This window comes from Mustela putorius, unplaced genomic scaffold (assembly GCF_011764305.1).
Source record: "Mustela putorius furo isolate JIRA1106 unplaced genomic scaffold, ASM1176430v1.1 tig00000275_pilon_pilon_pilon, whole genome shotgun sequence".
Taxonomy (NCBI): domain Eukaryota; kingdom Metazoa; phylum Chordata; class Mammalia; order Carnivora; family Mustelidae; genus Mustela; species Mustela putorius.
This window is the reverse complement of record NW_025421341.1, coordinates 30,464,235-30,487,698: the sequence shown is the minus strand read 5'-3', so window position 1 is coordinate 30,487,698 and position 23,464 is coordinate 30,464,235. Positions and strand designations below refer to the sequence as shown.

General features: G+C 38.4%; 1 protein-coding gene across 4 annotated transcripts in view; it reads right to left on the bottom strand.

The window, feature by feature from the left end:
- DAW1 (dynein assembly factor with WD repeats 1) overlaps positions 1–22,385 on the bottom strand; it is a 44,637-nt gene extending 22,252 nt beyond the window's left edge. For 2 of the 4 annotated variants that reach the window (XM_004776616.3, XM_004776615.3), the window contains exons 1-6: positions 22,214–22,385; positions 12,311–12,383; positions 9,042–9,186; positions 7,312–7,370; positions 4,489–4,611; positions 489–588 (exon numbers count right to left, since the gene is read on the bottom strand). In XM_004776616.3, coding sequence (XP_004776673.2) covers positions 489–588; positions 4,489–4,611; positions 7,312–7,370; positions 9,042–9,186; positions 12,311–12,383; positions 22,214–22,295 — 582 coding nt within the window. In that variant the 5' untranslated portion in view covers positions 22,296–22,385. The remainder of the gene's footprint in view (positions 1–488; positions 589–4,488; positions 4,612–7,311; positions 7,371–9,041; positions 9,187–12,310; positions 12,384–22,213) is intronic. The other 2 variants (XM_004776612.3, XM_045078824.1) reach the window with 2 other exon arrangements.
- Positions 22,386–23,464: the final 1,079 nt, after the last annotated feature.

Genomic DNA, 23,464 nt, shown 5'->3' with positions numbered 1-23,464 from the left:
GGTTGGACATGGTATTCAAATGTAATTATCACTTTGCACATCTTCTTATTCAATGTAGGATATGGGTCTTTGACAACAACTGTAAGATATAAAAACTCAAATAGTTTACAAATTACTTTAATGCCTCCATATAAAATATATACAAACTGAAAATACCGGATATAATTGGAAAATTATTTATAAAGGTAGAACTATTCCTTGTATAATGGGTTACTAAAAAGAAATAAAAATGATGCATTGATGTAGGTCCATCAGTTGTAAGAAATGTACAAGTTTGGTGCGGGTTGTTGATAATGGACATGTTTGGGGCAAGGCAGAGAATATATGGGAAACCACTATATCTTCCACTTAGTTTTGCTGTGAATCTAAAACTGCTCTAAAACATAAAGTCTATTAAAAAAAGAAAAGAAAGGAAAGAAGGAAGGAAGGAAGGAAGGAAGGAAGGAAGGAAGGAAGGAAGGAAAATGCAATAAAATAAATATACTCACTATTTCTGCTGTGTGACCCCTAAAGGTATGGTAACATTTTCCTGTTTCTACACTCCATAGCTTACAAGTCTTATCGAAGGACCCAGTGGCAATTTTGTCACTAAGATTAAAAAAAAAATGGATTTTGAAAAAAAATTCAAGCACGTATATCATACACTGAATTAAGACAAGAGATATTAATACATGGGTTTATCTAGTCAGGAATTTACTTTGTTTTTAAAACAAAAAGTAATCTGGCATTTGTTTCAGTGGACAACAAAACTAAGGTCTAATTTTTCAATAGTATCAGTTTATATGTTTAATTTTAAGTATTTTACATTAAAATATTGCATTAAAAAGTAATAAATTTATGTTTGGGATTACAATAAGCTTTTAAAATAACAAAATGAATTTGGTACAAAATTTAGTTTAGAAAATTCCTACCAAATGGAAATACATAATGTATGAGTTGCAGGGACACAAAAAAATTCTATTAGCAGGTCTACTGACAAGGATAATGTTGAATTTAAAAGAAGAAGAATGAAAATATATAAATAATTTAATTTATACCATATGACTAGGTAAGGTTTTGAGAACTTAGTGTCTCCTTGGGAAAATAATGCTAATATTACTCTAACTGTAAGGTCTTTGAACAAGAAGGAGGGTCTAGAGAGGAAATATGGTGAAGACCAGTACCTTGCAAACAAGAGGCTTCCTGTGTATACCGGGGAGTAGGGTTACTATCAACATCCAACAGGTAAGAGTAGGTTGGCCTGTTTGGCTTTCATCATAGAACTAAATCTTTTCCTTTACCACTGACTCCTGTCTTTTATAGCAAGTCGTCCAAATGTTCATCCAACTGGGTCATCAATTACAATGCAGGTGCACCGTTCAAAAGTGTGAAATGTCTTAAGATCCAAAATACATATCCTAAAGCAAATTCTATGTGCTTGGCACAGTTGCAGAATTCATATTTTGTCCAAACTAACACCAACGCTCTGTATATCTCCTTTGCTCTTAGGCCACCCACATAGTGTTTCTGTGGTCTCTGATTCTAAAGAAAATGAAGGGGGTGCCTGGGTGGCTCAGTGGGTTAAGCATCTGCCTTCACCCTGGTCGTGATCTTAGGGTTCTAGGATCAGCCCCACATTGGGTTCCCTGCTCATCCGGGAGCCTGCTTCCCCCTCTCTCTCTGTGCCTGCCTCTCTGCCTACTTGTGATCTCTCTGTCAAATAAATAAATAAAATCTTTAAAAAATAATAAAATAAAAAATAAAATAAATGAAGTCCTTTCTACCCATGCTCCAGGGACATTTTTTTTTTTTCTTTTTTCTGGAGAACACCCACCCAACCCACCTAGAGCTTCCTTACACTCAAGGCTGGTTGTCAACCAAAAGTCTGCACTGGCTCTCTCTCCATCCAGTCTAGGCATTCCTCATCAGTTGCTGTGTCCACCAACTTCTGCTCAGACACGCTGAGAGCCCTGTGTGCTCTTTTCCTGCTCCTTCTCTCCATTTCCTATCCCTCCTGCCCCTCAAACATATTGTCTCAAGTGCTGTTGTTTCTCAGTTAACTACTGTTTGGTCACACACTGCTCTCTACATCCATATGCCTCTACATGAGAAAAGATAATACTGATCACATATTCACATATTTTTTTAGAATTACTTTATTGAATCAAAGCTTACTCCTGACCTAATGTATAGAACACATAAACACTAAACTGGCTGAAGTTCACCTCTCTGTCTCTCTCTCTCTTTCCTCTTTCCCTCCTCTCTCTCTCTCTCTCTCTCTCTCTCTCTCTTTCACACACACACACACACACTCCCTCTCATTCTTTGGTGGTTATTTAGGACTCATTCGGTTGAAACCTCAATGCCCCCAAATTCCCTGGGAAATGCTGCTTTAATCCATACATAAATATTGAATTATGTAACTGGACAAGAAAGTTTTCGTCAGGGGGTCTTGGTAGAATCCAATAAAAGGGCCAAAAAGTGAAGGGTTCCTGACCTCTCTATACCCCCAAAAACTTTGTTCTCAGATAGGCATGCAAAAATATCGTATCTTCTAAGTAGACTTTATGTGATATGGTAATATACTATAGAGACTATACTTGTAAAGTGCTTTAAAGAACATTGCAATTAAAATAGAAATTATACTAGAAGTAAAGCATGATCATTTATAATTTCAATAAAATCTTTCTCTCCACAGGTTGGTGAAATAAGATATTATAAAAATTATCATTCCCTACATTGTAAAACTGCATCACATCATAGTTAAGTTTTTGGTAATGCAATTGGAATATTTAATCATTTTAATGTACCAATTAAGTTTGACTGTGCCATCACAATTAATGTTTTAAAAGTGTGTTACATTTTAAAGAGATGTAATGACATTAGCAACCTACATATCAAGTGTTTAATATTTATGGTATAAAATTTCAACTCTAAGTGCATCAAATTTTTATAAAACTCCCTATTATTGCCCTTGCCACTATCTTACACTGTTTTCATCGTCTCTTGAATCTACCACTTTATCTGCCTCCAACCAATCTCCTTGCCTCCTGTTTCTTCCCAGTCCAAACCCTCTGGCCCCTTGTCTCTGCCATAAGAGCCCTCCTGAATAGCACTTTCATTGAGTGCCTCCTTTGTTCACAAAGCTTTCATCACAACTCCGTCCTCCAGAGCAGAGTCCGAACTACACAGAACACTATGATCTTGACTTTTGTTTCTCACCAGGAAATGTCCACTAGAGAGCCGGGGGCACTGGGCGAGCCAGACGGAGTCCTACCTAATCTCCGGAGCTGCAAGGTGCCCTCGCCCAGGATGTCCTCCCCTTTCCTTCTGTCTCCCACTTTCCATGCTTCTGCTTGAGCCTCACATCATCTTGAAAACCTCTACCAGGAGAAATCACATGGATCTTTCTCCTCTTAACTTTTAAACCATTTGCTGTTTTTTTTTTTTTCTAGTCATCATAATACCTATATTTATTGAAACAGCATGGTGAGTGAAAAAAGTTGGGGAGTCATCAAGAAAAAGACACACATTAAAATTTTTTTACTCAAATATGCAAGGCCAAGGCCTTTTCTTTGGCTAACTCGAGCTCATTAAGTGTCTTTCAGAAATCATATCCAACCTCTACCACTTCCAATTATTTTCTTAAAAATGGGATGAGAATGTAAACATACTTGCAGAACAATCTGAATGCAAAGGTTTTCTAAATGTTTCAATGTGCTTTCTAATTTTTGCATTGATATCATCTACAACTTCATTCAGTAGTAATTTTTTCCAAGATTTGCCTTATCTATGTTTTCACAAAAAAAAAGCTTTATTTTCATAGTCATATTTCATTAGTTAAAGCAATGCTCAAATAAATACCATAATTATAACTGAAAGCACAGCCAACATAAGCTGACTGATGAACAAACACAACTAATTCTTGGTAGGTTGACTAACCAGTGGGACAAGAAGCTGGGCATACCAGTGGGTGGCGCAGTTGTTGCAAGCATGCAGGGAGCAGAAGGCGAGCTAGAGAACTAAGTTAATCTGTTCAATCAGGTAACTAGAGGTTGGTTGGAAATGCAATTATATTTTGTACTGTTATGTATCATGTTACTGTACACATTTTCTCCCTGGTAAAGATGGTAAGTTAACTTTTAAACAAGGTAAACTGTGCTATGTGGGTATGTCAGAGTCTCTAGATGCCATTGCTATAACCATCCGTAGGAACTGCCTGTCAGAGAACTCTGAAGGGAAGAGACTGAGCTCTGCGTGAACTTGGACTCTCACTCTTCTGTTTACTATGTGATCCTGGGAAGGGTACTTGAACTTTATATACTTTATATGAGAACGGTAATACTTGTCCCAAAACCCCTTTAAGCACTGGAGAAGATATTTAGAAGGCTTTCAATGCACACATAAGGCATTTGGCAAATTTTAGTTCTCTTTTTCCACGTAGGGGGAGAAGAACAAACAAATTAATGGATTAAAAAGGCATAAGTGAATGAGTGAATGTCTCTGTACCCGTATGGATTGTTGAATGCTATGGCATAGACTACATTCCTATGGCCCTCCAGGGTGTGAAGTTCCTCTCCAGATGCAGTGTCCCAGACTTTACATGTCCGATCATAGCTTCCTGTGATAAAGCTAAGACAAGGAATATAAATGAATCACAAAGTGACAATAGCAGGGTGTTTATCCTTATTTTTTTTAACCTGCAATATTGTAAGCCCATTTATCTTGGTTTTTACAATGGAAATTGTGGATGCAGAAGAGGTGAATTGGGAACAGTATCTAAATCCTTTGATTATAAACTTTCTGATTATCCCTAACTCAAAAAGGAGTCACTAAATAAAATAAAGAATAATCATGCCAGGGGTGCCTGGATCACTCAGTCAGTTAAGCCTCTGCCTTCGGTTCAGGTCATGATCCCAGTGTTCTGGGGTTCAGCTCTGCATAGGGCTCTCTGCTCAGCAGGGAGCCTGCTTCTCCCTCTCCCACTCACTCTGCTTGTGTTCCCTTTCACTGTCTCTCTCTGTGTGTCAAATAAATAAATAAAATCTTTAAAAAGAAGAATAATCATTCTTATAAATAATTAATAACTAGAGCATTAATCATAATGTTTTCTGAAATTCTAACATATTTCAATAAACAGCATCATTCTTCCCATCGGCCCCACCATAAAATATGAGCACCATCTTTGATTCCTTTAATTCCCTCACATCCCACGCACAATCTATTAGTAAATCCTGTTAGTCCAATCTCAAAATACATCCCTAGTGTGGCGCCTTCTCACCAGGCTCCATTGCCTCCATCTCTTGCCTCCACAAATGAAGCCATCTTCTAATGGGTCTTGGCTGGTACTTGGTCCTTACAAGTCTGTTTTCCACACTGAAACTGGAGTTTTGTTTTGGGCTTTTTTTTTTTTTTTTTTTTTTTTAACCTTCCTTAGATGGCTTCCTAGCAATCTAGAGGAAAAGCCAAATTCTGCTTATCCCCATAAGGCCCGCAGTACTGGCCTTCCCTGGGACTTCAACTTTGCCCCAAAGCATACCCTGAGCTGCCATGTTGGCTTTTTTGCTTGTCTCTGAAGAACTCATTTTTGTTTTTCCTTTTTTACACATGCTAGTTCCACCCATCTGGTTTACTGCTGTAAGACCCCATGACCTGGAACATGACTGACACACTAATAAGTGTTCAATGAACATTTACTTAAGATTTGCAATCTTCTTACATGACTATCCTACTACAGGAATAATTAGCATGCTGCCCTCTCAAATTTTAAAGTAAAATAATAGTATCTCACTTATTCCTTAAATATTCCATTAGGAAATATACTTCCCCGACACAGAGACACAGAAAAAAAAATGCACAAAATTAGAAAGCCAGTCTCTACGCCAAATGATTAAGATAAAAGTTGAACACAAATCCTGACATTGAAACTCAAATAAATGAAAAGGCTGACAAAACAGTGTATGATTCCTTTCTAAGCATCTCCTCACAGCTTCTTCAGGGATGTAAATTAGTACGTTCGTGATGGAAGACAGAATGGTGGTTCCAAAAAAAATTAAAAAAATAGAACTACCATATGATCCAGCAATCTCTCTTCTGGATGCATATCCAAAAAATGAAATCAGAATCTCATCGAGCTATCTGCATCCTCATGTTCTTTGCAGCATTGTTCACAGTAGCCAAGATATGGAAACAACATAAATGTCCATCAAGAAATGAATGGAATATTATTCAGCCATGAGAAAGAAGGAAATGCTGCCATTTACTACAACATGGATGAACTTAGAGGACATTATGCTAAATAAAATAAGCCAGACACAGAAAGACAAATATTGTCTGATCTCACTTATATGTGGAATTTAAAAAAAAAAAGTCAAATTCATAGAAGCATAGATAGAACAGTAGTCACCAGGGGCGGGGAGTGGGAGAAATGGAGACGCATTGGTCAAAGCGTATAACATTGCAGTTCTGTGTGATGAATAAGGCTAGAGATGCAATGCACAGGCATAAAGACTGTAGTTAATAATATAGGATTGAATACTGGAAAGATGCTAAAAGAACACATTTCAAGTGCTTCCTTCACACACACAAAAAAGTGGTAATTGTGAGGAGATAATGTTAATTAGCTCAACTGTAACAATTACTTTACTCTGTATATATGAATGTCAAATTATGTCACCTTAACTATCTACAAGGTTAATTTAAAAAAAGGAATTTCTATTCCTTGGCTGTTAAAAATTAGAAATAAAGACTAGAAATGGAAATATAGAAATAAAGAGGTGGCACACAGAGGATTCTCAGGGCAGAGAAACTGCTCTGTGTGATGTCTTAATGGGGGATCCCTGTCGTTACACATCCATCAACCCCTAGAATGGACGAAAGCCAGAGTGACCCCTAATGCAAACTATGAGCTTTGGGTGATAATGATGAGTTTGTCAATGTAGGGCCGGCAAAGAGGGAATCTGAGGGTGTATGGCAAATCTCTGTACCTTTTGTTCAATTTTGCTATAAACCTAAAAACCGCTATAAAACGTATTCTAATAATTTCTTTAATAAATTTTTTTCATTCAAAAATTTTTAAATTTTAGAGGCACCTGGATGGCTCAGTTGGTTAACCATCATCTGCCTGTAACTCAAGTAATGATCCGGGGGCCTGGAACCGATCCCTACATCAGGCTTCTCACTCCGGGGAGAGTCTGCTTATCCTTCTCCTTCTGCCCTCCCCTCCCCCACTCTGCTCATGCTCTCTCTCTTGCTGTCTCCCAAATCAATAAATAAAATAGTCAAATAAACTAAAATTTTTAAATTTTAAATAAATAAATTTGAGAAACTTACCATGAGCCTGATTTATTAAGTGCAACATTAGTCAATGGCAGTATATGTGCTCTGAGAACCTTCAATGAAAGAAATCACAATTTGTTTTAAAATGAAAAAAATTAAGTTTAACTCATTAATTTTAACTTCAAACTAATGAAGACATTCAAGTTTGTCTTAATTATAAATAAATGGACAATAGTCACTATCTGAACAAATATGAAAAAAAATACATTGTGTCTTCTACCATTAAGACCATTAAGACATTTGATAGTTAAAAATAATTCCAAAAACATAATTAAATCTGTGTTTTCCATAAATTTGATTTTAAGATAAATTACTGATATTAAATAAGATATCAAAAAGCACTAATTTATAATATTTTCTTTTAAATACTACACATGGGGGCCCTGGTGGCTCAGTGGTTAAGCCTCTGCCTTAGGCTCAGGTCATGGACCCAGGGTCTGGGAGTCCTGGGATCAAGCCCCGGATTGGGCTCCCTGCTCAGCGAGAAACTTGCTTCTCTCTCTCCCACTCCCCCTGCTTGTGTTTCCTCTCTCTCTATGTCCCTTTCTGCCAACCAAATAAATAAAATCTTTTAAAAAAAGAAAATAAGTAAATAAATACTGCACATGGTTTTGTAAATATGCATGAATAGTATGCAGAGGAAATATACCAAATGTGTTTTAAATATAGACTTTACAATTTGTTATTACTTTTGGACTCCTAAACTTTCCTAGAGTCAAGATATGTATTATTTTATTTATCTTTCAATTTCCACATTGTCAAGCACATGGTGAATGCTTAATATTTATTGAATGAACATACATAAATTGGATAGTGTGTTTAAAGATAAAGTGATTGCCAAGGCTGGGCCAGACCCAGTTATTTCTACTGCAGGAGTATAATTATTAATACTGTCCCCTTTCCCTATCAAAAATATTCCCTTTGGAGGATAAATTACAAGGGCTTGTGAGTTATAGAGCTCATATTTGGAGTTAAACAGTGCCACCTCCTGGAACAAAGCAGTATCATACGAATAATTTCTTAATCTTTCAATAATACAGTGAAGGGATGGCTACAAAAGATTGAATATTTTCTTTCAGATAGGATATGTTAATTATCTAAATAATAGTTTAGTTTAGTTTAGTTTTATTTAAATCATAAAAATAAAATCAGTGTAATATGAAGCAATACTAGAATAAACTATTAAATATTGTTAAATAAATAAGAAAAACTAAAAATGTCCTGAATAATTGACTATAATTGTGATATTTTTACTTTAACCGGTATAAGCTGATTAGAAAAAAAATAGGTACATTTGCACTGCATTTAAATTATTATAGAAGTCATATCAATAAATAATTTACTGAAATACAGTTTAGTTCACATGGAAGCAGAAAATATTAAGTTATTGATGTACTGTGAAATACAACTTCTTGGTATTAGTCCAACTGGAAAAAAATCTAATTATTCAATAGCTTAAGACAACCTTAATGGTCATCGTTTAAGCTTAACACTGTAAAGAACAGCCAAACTTACTAAAAATCTTTCTTTAACTTCTCAAGAAATAAACGTTAGAATTTCATTCAGTCAGTCAATAAACAAACATCTGTTGAGACTTAGTCTTAGCAAATATATGTGAGGCACAGAGGGAAAGAGAAAATATAATCTGTATTTTGTCTCAAATTGGTAGGATACCAACTAATTCATTGAAGTTCTTCTATTTAGTTTTTTAAAACACTCATTACCTTAAAAAGATAAAATTTGTGGTTGCTGTGCTGTCTGAGTTTATCTTGTAACCTCTGTATTAAAAGCTTTACTTGATCTGATCGTGAAGCTGTGATTAGAGGCTCTGCTTTTTGTATTTCTTCTACTAAGGCATTGACATCAGTGCTGAAATTCACACACAAAAAAAAGAGTTACTTTTTTTCTATGCCAAAATTTGCATAGACATGCATTGCAGGAAGAATTGCATTGTGTTATGAAGCACATCTACAGAATGTCAAAACACCATAGCTTTACTAGGAGATTTTGGGGGTGGAGGATACAAATCAGTAAAATCGAGCCTGCAGAAAAGTAGCTCAGGTTCTTCAGAATGCACCATCATGAACCTCGTCTTCTCCTGTGGAAATTGTGCAAGAATTATTATTTGCTCACCTGAGAAGCCCAAGTGCATATAGGTTCTGCACATGAGCTCTTTATTTTCTTCCTGTTTTGGTTTTTTTTTTTTTTTTTGTCTCTTTAATGAACCCGTACAGAATGTTCCTGGTACCACTCTATTTTGTACCTTATATATGCTCTCTTGTTTAAACAACCCCCTGATTTAATGCTTTTATCATAATTACTTCAGGGATGAAGAAACTGAGGTTTGGAAAGGTTAAGTTTTAAATATTTTTTAAGGAAAGAGAAAAATGGACATTCAAAGAATGATGATGATTAATATTTCATATGGACTATAGCATCGTTCTCAAAAAAAAAAAAAAGCTGCTCTGAGAAGTATGAATTCAACTTTCCCCCAATATTCAAATAACCTATGGCAATGCTGATTAATTTTGCTAGTCTGGAATAATTGTTCAAGACAAAGAATAATGTCTATAAACCACAAAGGCAACCAAAATAGGTCATTTTGGCTCCTTATGCCAAATTCTGCTTCATCAGCTGTCTGTCGCGAATGTCACTTCTCAATAACCCACCTACCTCTCCTACCTCTGTCTCAGCAGCTGGTTCTCAGAAATGCAAACTCAGATAAGCAAGCCTCTCCTCTTCATAAATAAACAGTTCCCGAGCTCCCTTCCACGTAAGGGACTGAGCTGGAAGACTAGTCATCCCACTAACATTTATCCTACTATTGCTTAGGCCCTGGGAGTGTAAAAGACACAGTCCCTGCTCTCAAGAAATACAATGTATCAGAATCAGAATGAATATTTAGATCAGAAATGAATCAGAGGCAGTTTATAATGATGACTTTGATAAATTCCAGAGAGTCAGTTGTCCAAGGGCTTATAGTTTCCTAAGAATTAAGATGATAATGCCTCTTGGAAAGGTTTCCGACCATTGTTATAAATCAAAACAGATTTCCCAGCAAGATCTAAATTCACCAGATATTCACCAGATTTACAGATATTTAATCTGTACATCCCAAGCCTGTGGAATTCTAATTGTTCCTTTCCAATATAGTAACTCCAGAATGTCCCCTATTGTGCAAATATTTTTATGTGCAGAATTCTTCTAAATTCTTGAGCAGAACCAGAAGTAATATCCATATACTTTTTTTTAACTTGGCATTTATATACTACAAAGCATGACTACTGCATCCTAAGGACCTATACCTTTTTAAATATAAAATCTATATTTTTCTGCCTCTCTAGCTGAAAGCTATTCTCTCATATAAACATTAATCTGTGCCACTCACATGATGTCCCACTCAGTACAAGTTGTTTCTCAAACTGGAAAACACATTCACCGGGGTCAGGATTAAGATTTTTATAGCTTCTTATTGACCCTAACCTAGAGGTTTGCATGTAGAAGATGCAGATAACCTCATTACAGACTCAATAAATGAATGTTTAACAAAGGAACTTTCTACACGCTGGCATAATCAGTAACATGTGCCAGTTACAAAAATAACTGACATTCCTGACTTGATCTTAGACCTTGTCTTCCCTGAAAATAGATAAAACAATGACTTCTATATGAAATTCAATGGCATTATCTTTGCCACTATTTATTCTTTGGTTAAACAACAAACGATTGAATACCTTCTTTGTGTAGTCACTTGGAACAAGAAGAGGACTCAAGGTAAACCATCACCACCCGAGCCACTCCCTGTCCTCACCCTCAGACAAGCTCCAGACCTCTCTAGTGGCCACAGTTCTGGGAAGCCATGTTGTTTGGGCTCATTTCAAAACTCGAGAGCAGCTCATCTACTATTTAACTACAGTTATGTGAGAGGTCCCTTGGCTCTCAGTTTCTGTTCCCCTCCCCGATAATCATGACAAAGGAGGAGGACAGTCACAATGGGAAATCCCTTATTTCTCTGGGTCAACAACTCTGAAACAGGTATCATGGTATTTTTGTTCTATTTGCAAATTTTCTCCCACTCAAACTATCTTTACTTTATCTGAACATGGGTTTCTGTAGGATAATCACTAATCTGATTCTGTTTCTCAAAGTGGAGTTTTGCCTAGAATTGATTTCTTTATTTTTTTCTTTTCTTTCTCTCTCTCTTCTTTTCCTCTCTCTCTCTTCTCTTTCTTTTTTTTTTTTTAGTTTTGCATAGGATTTCCTAAAGAGGATGAATTCTGGGCAGTATGATCTCATAAGAGGATTTCCTAACTCTGCCCCATGACAATTAATGAAGAGGACAGAATGCAATCAGTACTGTGAACTGTTTATCTACCAGCAAAGTAACAGGCTCCATTGTCTTCTTAAAATTCTAATAACCAGTATTCCTCACAAATGTTAAGATCATCAAAAAGAAGGGAAGTCTGAAAGATCATTCACCAAGAGGAGCCTGGGGAGACTTGACAATGAAATGGAATGTGGTATTTTGGAAAAGAAAGAGATAATAGAAAAAAATAAAATAAAACAAGGAAAATTGAATAAGATATGGTCTTTAGTTAGCAAGAATGTTTCAGTACTGATTCACTAGTTAAGACCAATGTACCACACGAATGTATGATGTTAATAATAGGAGATTCAGGGCATGGGGTATGTGGGAACTCCTGTCTTCACAGTTTTCTAAAACTATTCTAAACTAAGATTAAAAACAATAAAAACAGGTCTATTTAAGGTGAAAAAAAGGGCAGACTGACTACCCTTTTCCCACCCCCTCCCCACCCAGCAAGTCATTTAAGCAGACCTCACTGAAGCAAGCAGGAATTAATACGGCACCACTAGAACATTGTTCTAGCAATCTAAGTTCATGCAGCTCATCCACACATCATCCTGGGTCAGCATTTTCCAGTAAAAAAAAATCTGGATATGAAACCCAGGTTGCACTGAGTAGCTAGTTTACCTGGAACTGAGGTTGAGCAAATCTATGGATTTGGTCCTCAATTCTCCACCCTTTTCATATTCCAACATAATTCCTATAAAAATAAACAAACATGTTATAAACCACTTAGGATGACAACAATGTCAAAAATTAATGTACTTTGCCATAATTTTTTTATTTGTTTTTTTAATTTTTAGAATTTCTCTGCATAAAACATGTGCAGTGATGTCTGATTCTAAAACAAGATAGTGTGAACTCACTTTTTCCTAGTGCTTCCTCTAAATACAGCTACACACCCTTGAAATTACTCAACAAGCAATGTTAAAATAATTGAAGGTTGGATAGAGGGTAGACTGGCTAGAGGTCTCAGGACTTGAGCAATGACAGTGTGATGAGTTTCCTGGATTTTCTGTTTATCTCCTATATACCCCCAAACTGGAAACCAGAGCAACTTGCTGCCTGGAACCACCAAAAAGCATAAACAACAAAAACCAAGTAATAGCAAAGTTTGCTCTCTGTGGCCAAAGGACCAGACAAAGGGAAGTCAGACAAAGAACTAATGGGGAACCCTAAACACTGCTCCATAACTGGGGATCCTTAGGCAGTTTAATCCCCCAGTGGAAAGAAATCCTGTCCCAGTCCCCCTGCAAAACTGGGCCCCAGCAGTAATCTGATCTGCCTGCAGTAGCCTGGCCACAAAGACCCAGGCCCCCTCAACATCCTCAGCGGGGGCCCCAGGGGGCTATCCAATCTGTCTAGCAGCCACTGGGAAGTCCCAGAATCACTCAAAACCCATTTCACAACCAAGTCATTGTTGGGCAGCCTTATCCACCCTTAGAAGGGACAACAATGAAGTCCTGAGATATACTGGACCCCACTCTACAACTAGGTACCGAAATGGTCTCTTCCTGCCTTTCAACCAATGGTGTCACCAGGACTAGAGTCTTGTCCCCCACACTGTCCTGGAAGGTTATTCAGTGAGAGCAGGCATATTGGGAAGTACCTTCTACCCTGCAGGTGGCACCAGCTAGAACCGGAGACCTTGCAGCACCAGAAAAATGAAGCAGACCAGAATAACATTGCAAGGGCTCATAAACTTAAGCTGCCATTGGAACTGAAGCCCACAAGCTAGACAGAACCTCTATGCTAAATCTAAACATGGTGACAGGCCTGTCAAAGTAGATTCAGATAGGATCAAGAGTCTCCTAATGTAAGAACCAAAATGTCCAGGATACAATAAACAGGAAAAGACAATCACTAGACCCCAATACCCAGGATATAATTTAAAAAACCACCCATCACACCAAGAACCAGAGAAAGATGATTGACAAACACAAATAATCTTATGCTGGGATTATTTGACCTCCTTAAAGGAGATGTCGAAAACACTTAAAAACAACCACTTACAAATTCGTGTGAAACAAATGAAAAAATAAAATAATCTCAGATAAATAAAAGTTTTTTTAAACAAACTAAATGAGAATTATAGAATGAGAAAGTTCAATGGGCAAAATGAAAAACTTGTTAAATAAGTTCAGTAGCAGAATGGAGATGACAAAGGATAGAATCAGTGAACTTGAAGACAGATCAATAGAATAATATTCATTCTGAACAACAGAGAGATAATTTATTAGGAGAAAAAAAATAAAAGGAGTCTCTTACCCACTTTACTGTACTACCTCTATAAATATGGGCCAGTGGATCTCAAAAGTTTTGGCCTTAGGACCACTTTATACTCTTTAAATTATTGAGGACACCAAAGAGTTTTTGTTTTTGTAATATTTTCCATATTAAAATTGAGAAATTTTTAAATTATTTATTAAACGGCTTTAAAATAATAATAAAGTCATAGTATGCTAATGTACATAACAGTTTATAAAATAAGAAGAGTAGCATCATTTTACACTTTAGCACATATCTTTAATATCTGGCTTATTGAAAGACAGTTGGATTCTCATCTCTGCTTCTGCATTCAAGTGGTTCCTACACAGTTTCAGATGAAGTATAGGGGAAAAAATCTGGTCATGCACAGATATGTAGTTGGAAAACAAGAAATTATTTTAGTTGCATTTCCAGGTAATTGTAGATAATCTTCCTTAATACTGCATTAAAACTTAATAACTAGTAATTCTTAAAGATTTGTTGCAATATAGAATCTGAAACCACATCAATTAATCCTTCGTATTCTGTTATATTAAAATCCATTGGTCTATCTCACACTTTCAAAGGATCTTTTATTAATGTATGATTTATCTGATCAGATATCTGAAAAATATTCAGATCATGCATCAGACATCTGAAAAATATTCGTTTACTGAGTTATACACATCTTCTAAATGTTGACATATATCATCACACAATATCCCCCCAAAAAATCACATTTGTTAATATCACTACCAATATCTTTTATCAGAAAACTCTTTCAGGGTCAGTATGCTGCCCAACTCATGGTGGTAGATCCAAGTTTTCTGAAATTCTCATTTTTGCCTGAAGGCTCAAATTTTATCACTGGCAAGAAATGCTGACAGTTTGCCTTCAAAGTTCCTGGCTCACTTTGCTCATTTGCAAACAAAATGTCTTCCAAATGTCCAAGTCTGAAAGCTGCATTTGTTTTTCAGTCTTTCAAGAACAACTGGTGTTCCATGAAGAAAATGGCTGGTTCATCTCTCATTCACATGACCATACAAGTGTTTTCCTCAAAACAACTATCAAACATCTCTGTGCAGCAGAAGTACTTAATGAGAACTTCCTATTTCATCAGGCAGAATGCAAGTACTCCCAGGTCAGTATTTGACTATATTATTAAGTTCTACCACTTCATCAAGGGCATTCCTAAGTGAAACTGAGAGGGTTTTTGTCCTATCACCAGTATGAAAGTTTGTTGCCACCTCCTGACGTGGAGTTAAATTTTCAAAGATTTCACTTCCCAGTGCTTTTGTAACCATAATGCAAATGTCAATATCGTGTAAAATCCAAGTGGTATCTTGTTACTATGGAAAGAGGTTTGGCCTTGAAGCCTCACTGAAAAGGCACAAGAGCCCCAAGGGTCCTCCTACAATGTGAGAATCGCTCCCCTAAGGTCATATATTTGATATAACAGATGTGATTCCAGAAGCATTTTAGATCAATAGAAAGTAGGAAATTCCATCAAATACATATTTATGTTCTAGAGCACTGAACCACTGAGATAGAATGAGGTGGAGTTGAAAAGGCATGTACGTGGCATCAAACAGATCCAGGTTTGAGTTCCAGCTCAAGTCCCTACTTATTTCATGATACTAGTAATCTCTTTATACCTCAGTCTTCTCATTTATAGATAATACTTTCATTTTTCTGGTTGAAATTAAATAATATGTACATAAAGCCCCTGGCATCTAGAAACTTATTAAGTATTTCTTATTATCTGGTGAATAATCTAACACTGCCTTGTGACACATAGTCACCTTATATTACTTAAATTACATCTATACCCTCTCTCTCTGGTGAGACTGTAACATCTTTGAGAAGAAAACCATATGCTTCTTTACACTTCCAGGAGGAAGTATAAGATATCCTCCTTGAAATGAGTCCTGATGATTTACGCACAGTAATCACATGATTTGACCAGTTTCAAGTACAAGCAACACTGTCAAATGGATTTACACCTTCCCCTCTCTGGCCTTCATTTCTCCCTCAGAGGGGTCTGCCCCTCCCCGTTGTCTTTATGATCTTTCTGTTTTCCAATCTCTCCACATCTGACTCACCAGACGATGCCCTCCTGGGTCTGTCTTCTCTTTATCCCTAGTGTCTACCATGAAACTGGTGCACAGGAACTGTTCAAACAGAGCTTGTTGAATACACGAGCTAACTGACAGATGATGAGTACCCCCAGAATGCTTAATGCAATTGATAGTCCTTATCTTTACGACACGGACTTTCAAAATAATCAACACTATGACCAAATCTCCTTCTTCAGATACAATTATCCATTGGCTTTTATGAAATCTGTCTTTTTTCTACTTTGTTACTTTTCATTCTCTTTTACAAATTCCTCCTCTTATAGCTGACCTTTAAATACTGATTTAGATTAGGGTTTGGGTCTAGGAATTCTCTCTTCGCTTTACATTTTTTTTGTCTATATAAATTCACCCATACCCATGGCTCTGATTACCATCAGTATGCCAACAATTACCAGTTGTAATTCTCCTGTCTAGACTTCTGCGTTCTTAGATGCGTATGTATCTCACCAGTACCTCAAACAAGTCCTGGATCTTCCGCCTCATCCTGCTTTTCCTACAGAGCTTATTTCCCAGGGTCAGACATCACCACTCACAGGACAGCACAACTGCACTCTTGGGAGGAATTCATCTCAACACGGTCATGCTGCATGGATTTGGCACAACTTAAGTAGGTAAACCCAAGCAGCTGTTGTGTAATGAAGTATAAGGTATTAGAACCAAAAAATCACTCCAGGTGCTTTTAATGACCAGAGCACCCGGACACAGCAGGCAAACAACTGTAACTAACCTTTTCAAAAAATTACAACATTGTGAAAATCTGTTTAAAAAACCTATTTATATGTCATGTGTTCTAGAAAAGATTTAAAAGGGCTTAGAGAAAAATAAATAAAATTCAAAAAGCAAAGATTGGAAGTAGTAAGAATTAGATGCATTGACAAGGGAAGGTTCAAGTAAAGGAAAGATCACATCTGTAATTGCATAGAACATTTAAATATAAAATTAACAAGAAATGTGCAAGGCCTAGCTGTACTATGGAACATAAAAGAAAACTTTTTCTTTTGTGATGAGGACACACATTTCTAGATGAGAAAATGTAATATTATAAACATGTCAAATCAATCTATGAATTAAAGTAATTATAATGACTTTATTCTTTGGAATTTGAAAATTTACCATATATTATAACAAACTGTAAAACAAAAAAGTGTGACTCCAGTCAACATAAAGTGTGACTTAGATCAACATAAAAGAATCACTTATATATGGAAGTTTAAAAATAAACTGACGGTAATATTTGAAATTAATGGGGAAAAATAAATTATGCAATAAATAATGATATAATAATCAGTTGGATTTTGGAAAAATTCATAAAACTGGATTGCTACCACACAAGATACAAAAATATATTCTAGATTGATTTGAAATTTTAATATTAAAAACAAAACAAAATGGTCAAAATAATATATTTACAACTTAGTGTAAGCAATTGACTTTTTTTTTTTAAGATTTTATTTATTTATTTGACAGAGAGAGAGAGCACAAGTAGAAGGAGAGGCAGGCAGAGTGAGAAGGAGAAGCAGGCTCCCCGCTGAGCAGAGAGCCTGATGTGGGCCTCGATTCCAGGACCCCGAGATCATGCACAATCTGAGCAGAAGGCAGAGGCTTAACCCACTGAGCCATCCAGGCACCCAGCAATTGCCTTTTTAAGCATGATGTGAAACTCAACACCTAAAAAAGAAAAAAAAAAAAAAAATGATGCCTTTGTCTGAAATAAATTGAAACTTCTATACAGGAGAAGATACCACAAAGTTAAAGATAAATGATAATCAGCAAAAAAATTTCAACTATAAATACAAAGCTTCAAGAACTTACTATAAAGAAGCCTAAAAATTATTTTTAAAAAGAAAATGGACAAAAGGCAAGAAAGGCCAGTTTGCAAACAGAGAGCGACTATGGTCAATAAATAGACAAAAATAAAATATTCCCCATATTTTAACTGGGAAAAGAAATACAAAATACAAAAAGAGATATAATTTTTACTCATCAGAATTGCATAGATAGCAAAGACTGATAATACTAAATACTAGCCAGATTGAGGAAATAGGAGCTCTTATTGGTGGTAGACATGTCAGGTGGCTCCCTTCAAGAAGCCATCATACCAGGGCACCTCAGTGGGTTAAGCCTCTGCCTTTGGCTCAGGTCATGATCTCAGGGTCCTGGGATGAAGTCCTGCATCGGGCTCTCTGCTCAGCGGGGAGCCTGCTTCCCCCGCTTCCCCCCGCCTCCTCAGCCTGCCTCTCTGCCTACTTGTGATCCCTCCCCTCTGTCAAATAAATAAATAAAATCTTTAAAGGAAAAAAAAAAAAAGCCATCATACCTTCAGTGGGTTGAGCATGCTCTTAGTTATCCTTTCATGTATTTTTCAGAATTTTGTTAAAAGTAAATATTATTCTTAAGATAGAAAAAAAAGAGAAAGAAAAATTAGAACATGGAGGAAAAGGGAGAGAAATGATAGAGATTAACATTATTAACATATAAGCTCCTAAAGATCAAGATCTCCATAAGGTTATTTGAAAACTCAAATAACATACAAAGTTTCTATCAGCTTAACGTATCACTATCATTAAGGACTGCTTCCTTCCTGTTCTGTAATTTTAAGTATTTTGCATTATATATGAGTACTCAATATGCACTATTTATTCTTAAGGAAAGTAGGCATTCGATAAATAGTTGACTAAATAAATGATGTGTAAACAGTGGGTAAATTATATAATCTTAATCTGTAACTCAGAGAAAGGTTGGAAAGAATTAGCATTATTCTAAGGAGATGCACTAAATAATTTTAGCAAATTCACAAAATACTGCATTCTTTTTTTCACGGTTATCTTGTTTCTTATAAAATAAAAAGTGTTGAAAGTCTTTAAAGTCAACTACTAAAAATTAGCTGGGTTACTATACAGATGGATTTAGAAAACAAAGTGCAAAATCTGAAACCTGTGCATTGGATGGTTCTGCTGTTAAAAAACATCAAGGTCAAATGCTCACCCTCCCCATGACCACTGAGCTGCAGTATTGAGACAGAAGCTGGGTCGTGCATAGTGAAGAACGCAAGTAGAAAACAGACAAAGATGCTCCCAGGAGTACATGTTGTTCTTCAGTGATCGTTGCCCACAGTTTCTTAATGTTCTCCATGAATTTTTGTGCAGTAGGTAGGATTCCCAAGAACACTTAAGAAACTTCTCCCCCGCAAATTCCGCAATGTACTGTAAGACTAAGCTTCAAAAGATGTGAGTGTTCCTTACTCCGATCACATTCAACCAACAAAGACCCTTAGAGTGCTCAGAATATTAATGAGTCTAATTAATGTTTACTTAACTCCTTCCCGTGGCCCAAAACACTAGGGGCCTACACACAAGAAGTAAAAGACAAAGACTGTCATGCCTGAGTCAGTTGAAAAGCACGTATGCAACACCTACTCTTCGTGAAGAGCTTATGAATTAATGAATGAGATAAAAAGAGAATGCCCAGGCTTGATTAGCCATATTACTGCCATGTACTTTTCGGAGGGAGAGGGACAAATTCCATGGATGCCAATGGTGGGATGCTCCTGACCCATATGCTATTCAAAAGAAAGTAGGAGGACTGAAATCTGGGGACTAAGAGATTAAACAAAATTGCAGAAGGGATAAAGGTAATACAAGAATGATTCAGTGGTGAGTGATTTTTTTTCCTCCTTGATAATGTTATTTCAACACCCACCCGCTATTCAGTAGTACCTTGGAAACTTGCATATAATGCATGGCTCACCAAAGACTGGAATTCAGAAATTAAGTATCTAACATGCTAAGTGATATGACTTCATTACAAGATAATCATTAAGGCAATAGTTGCAAGTTTAAGTCCAAAGCCTTATTGAATGGGAGATTGCCATTGGAATCCTGGACTTTCAGAGCTGGAGTGAATCTTACAGATCATCTGTCTCACCTATTCCCACTTCAAAAGGAGCTGAAAGCATTCTACTCAACACATCTTATCTCATTAAACTTGTTTATTCAACAAATATGTGAGCTCATCTTTATTGACCCATCTCCATCTACTCTAAGTGCTAGAGATGCACTAATAAACAAAATAGACGAAGTCCAGGACCTCAGGAAGCTTTTCTTTTAAGTTGGGGTGACCAGGTGAAATACATAGGTAAAACTGTGGTACGTTGCCCTGAGATAGAGCTAAGAAAAAAAAAAAACCAGCAGAAGACATACATTGTGTATCCAAGTGAACAATCAGGCAGGCCATGAGGTACTCAGGACTACTCCCTCAGGTTTTTAAACAGAGAAAATAGATGAGATCACCTAACCGATGAGTATAGATAGAGAAGGCCAAGGACAGAGTGCTGGGACACTCCAACATTAAGATCAGAAGGAAGAGACACCAATAAGATGAATGAAGAAGGGGCCACAATAAAGTGGGATTAAAAACCAGTGTGTCCTGAAGCCAAGGGACAGAGTGGTCAAATGCATTAGATGCTGCTGTCAGGTCAGGACAAGAAGGAGGCAGAGGCGGCCAACAGATTGAGTGATGTTGGGAGGTCACTGAGGATCTTGAAGAGCACAGTTTCAGGGGAGCCATGAGGGTGGAAACACGACAGGAGTGAGTCCAAGACAGAAGAGAAAAGAAATAGGGACGCTGCTCTTCCAAGGAGGTTTGCTCTGAAGGGAAGGAGATAAATGGGGGAGTAGCTGCAAAGGGTCAACAGACAGGTTAGGATGGGCGTTGTTACCAACGTGTGACTTGATGGATTGAAACAAATTGCCCAAGCTACAAAATCTGTGTACGGTGAGAGCCAGATATTATGATCCCAGAGCTCATCTTCCTAACCTACACTCCACAGCAAAGGGACGAATGAAAGCCAGTCATTCACGTGCCCATCTATTTATGGGAACCAGCCCCAGCCTACACCAAGCACAGCCAAAGTTGTGAATCCATCGAGAGAACAAGCTATTTACAATTTCCCACGTGCTACCTCTCACATCTAGGGCCTTTTTGTGTTATTTTAATTGTAATTCTGAGGGAGGAAATGAGTTATGATTTTACTACAGATGTTAACTTCACATGGGTGAGAGTTCATGCCAGGCCTCCTGTTGCAGGGAAGCCCAGTCTTCTCATCCCGCAAGGATATTTGGTCATCTACTGCTTTGTGGCAAGTTTTGTAGACTTTTTAATTTTATATTCTTCTTATTTTTATTTATTTTTTAAAGATTTTTAAAATTTATTTGTTTGAGAGAGCGCGCGCACACAAGCAGGGGGAGCGGCAGGCAGAGGGAGAGGGAGAAGCAGGCTCCCCGCTGAGCAGAGAGCCCCATGAGGGGCTCCATCGCAGGACCCTGGGATCATGACCTGAGCCCAAGGCAGACACTTAACCCACTGAGCCACCCAGGCGCCCCTATTCTTATTTTTAAAGTGAGCTCTGAATTGGAACAAAGAGTTCTCCCCTTATTTCTGTACCTAACGAGTTGGGTGACCAGTGGTCTTCACTCATTCTTCAAAGGTGACCATGTCCTCACCTGTGAAACAAGACAACTAGACAAGTTTGTCCCACTCTAAAACTACAGGGTACTGTGGGTGTATTTTGAAATTCCTCAACTCATTGGAATCAAGGACTGTGACCTTTAAGCTGAAAGCCCTGGGGCACAGGCGCCTGGTGGCAGGCCCTCAATAAATGTGTTTGGTCAACTGATAAGCGTGGTCTGGAATGTGGACACTCAATTAATATGCTTTGTTGCATATGCATTTTCCTTTTCATACTCAACACACTTGACTTGATCGTTCTGCTCTGTTTAAAATAAAAAGCAATGTGCTCCTTGTCAGTGCCTTCCCTTCCGGATACCAATCTCTAGGGACATCACTGATCACCACCTCTCCCTCCCCATCCGCCCCATTCCTAACTAGCCAGAAAAGCATTATAACTCCGCAACTTCAAAGTTTAAAGAATTCCTAAAAAATCACTTTAAACGTTTTGAGTCACAGTGTTCAGCAACCAAAGGAGCGAGGGGACCTGTTGAGAATCGCCCGGCTCTCTGTCCCCGACATGGATCACCCTCTAGGGGACCCCGCCGACCCCTCGAGTTCCCGCACCCTCCATCGCCCCGGAGCCTCTCAAGGCCAGAGCCCAGCACCCACGCCAGCACCGAGGAGGTCCGGCCCCTACCTGGCGGGTAATACCGGAGTAGGAGGCCCTTGAGCTTCATTTTCTCCTTCCCAGACCCCTGGTCAACGCTCTTCGTAGCCATGGAAACAGCCAAACAGCAGCTGTGCTTCGGCGCGCATGCGCGAGCGTCCAGGGAGCGGAGCTGGGCTTGCAGACTTCGGGGGTGCGGTCTGCCGCGCAGGCGACCCGTGGCGGGTTGGGGGGCGTCCGCTCCGGGAGGCGCGGCCAGGGAGCACGCCCTGCCCCTGCGGGTGCCCGCACCTGCCTGCTTGTTCGTAGGGGAGGGCGGGGGCTCCAGGGCGCGTCGCTGAAGAGAGCGCTGCCACCCTCGCTCCGTCTGCACGGTCGGTGCCTGGGCTGCGCAGGGACGGGGTCCCCTCCCGTTCTCTTCACAACGGGCGAAGCACTCTACGGAGTGCCGGCCGCGCACGCTGTGGCCTATTGAGTTTCCAAGGAGAGGGGACGGGAGAAAAGTCCCCTCCTGGTCACCATTCCGGGCCTCTCCTCATGCCCTGTCCTTGTTCCCACAAAAGAATTAGGACCACAATGCATCAGGCTACATTTCCTGAAGCTGTGGGGTGCACTGCGCTTGGTGCCTTACAAACCCGTAGCTGTAGAGATTGACAGAGGTTTGAGCGGTGCACCATTTCTTCCCGCCCCCTCTCACGGATGCAACAATCCAGCATCAGAAAAAGTGAGGACCCCCACCCACCCCCAACTAGTGAGCCACAGAGGCGGGACGGGAGGGCAGGTGCCTCAGAAGCCTGTCACCTGGAGTCTACAGGGTACTGTCCACCCAGGGTATATGGTTCCCCGACCTTTTTGTGGCGTATTCGGTTTCCTGCCAGAGTCGGTTCTTTGCCTGTAAAGTCCAGTTCCCGTGAGGAAGACGGTCCTGGAAGAATCCGTGGGGCCAGACTGTCCATTTCCTTTAAGGAATTTGACCTAAATTCCTAAGTCAGAATATCCCCAAAGGTAAGCACTTCCTCCGTGGTCTTCACAACTATGGGCCACGTCTCCTCATCGTCTCCATGCCAATTCTCCAAATTGACTCATTTATTTAACTTCAAGTTTTTAAATGCAAGCTTGCAAGAAAATTATTGTTAATCCTGTAAATTAGAATTTTGCCCAGTTGCCGATGAGGAGCAGTACGTAACTGTAAAAATAAATGCGATTTTTTAAATGCTATGGAATCACCCTATACTATTGCCTACAAGAGACTATGAACCAAAGACCTTCCAAAGACCTTCC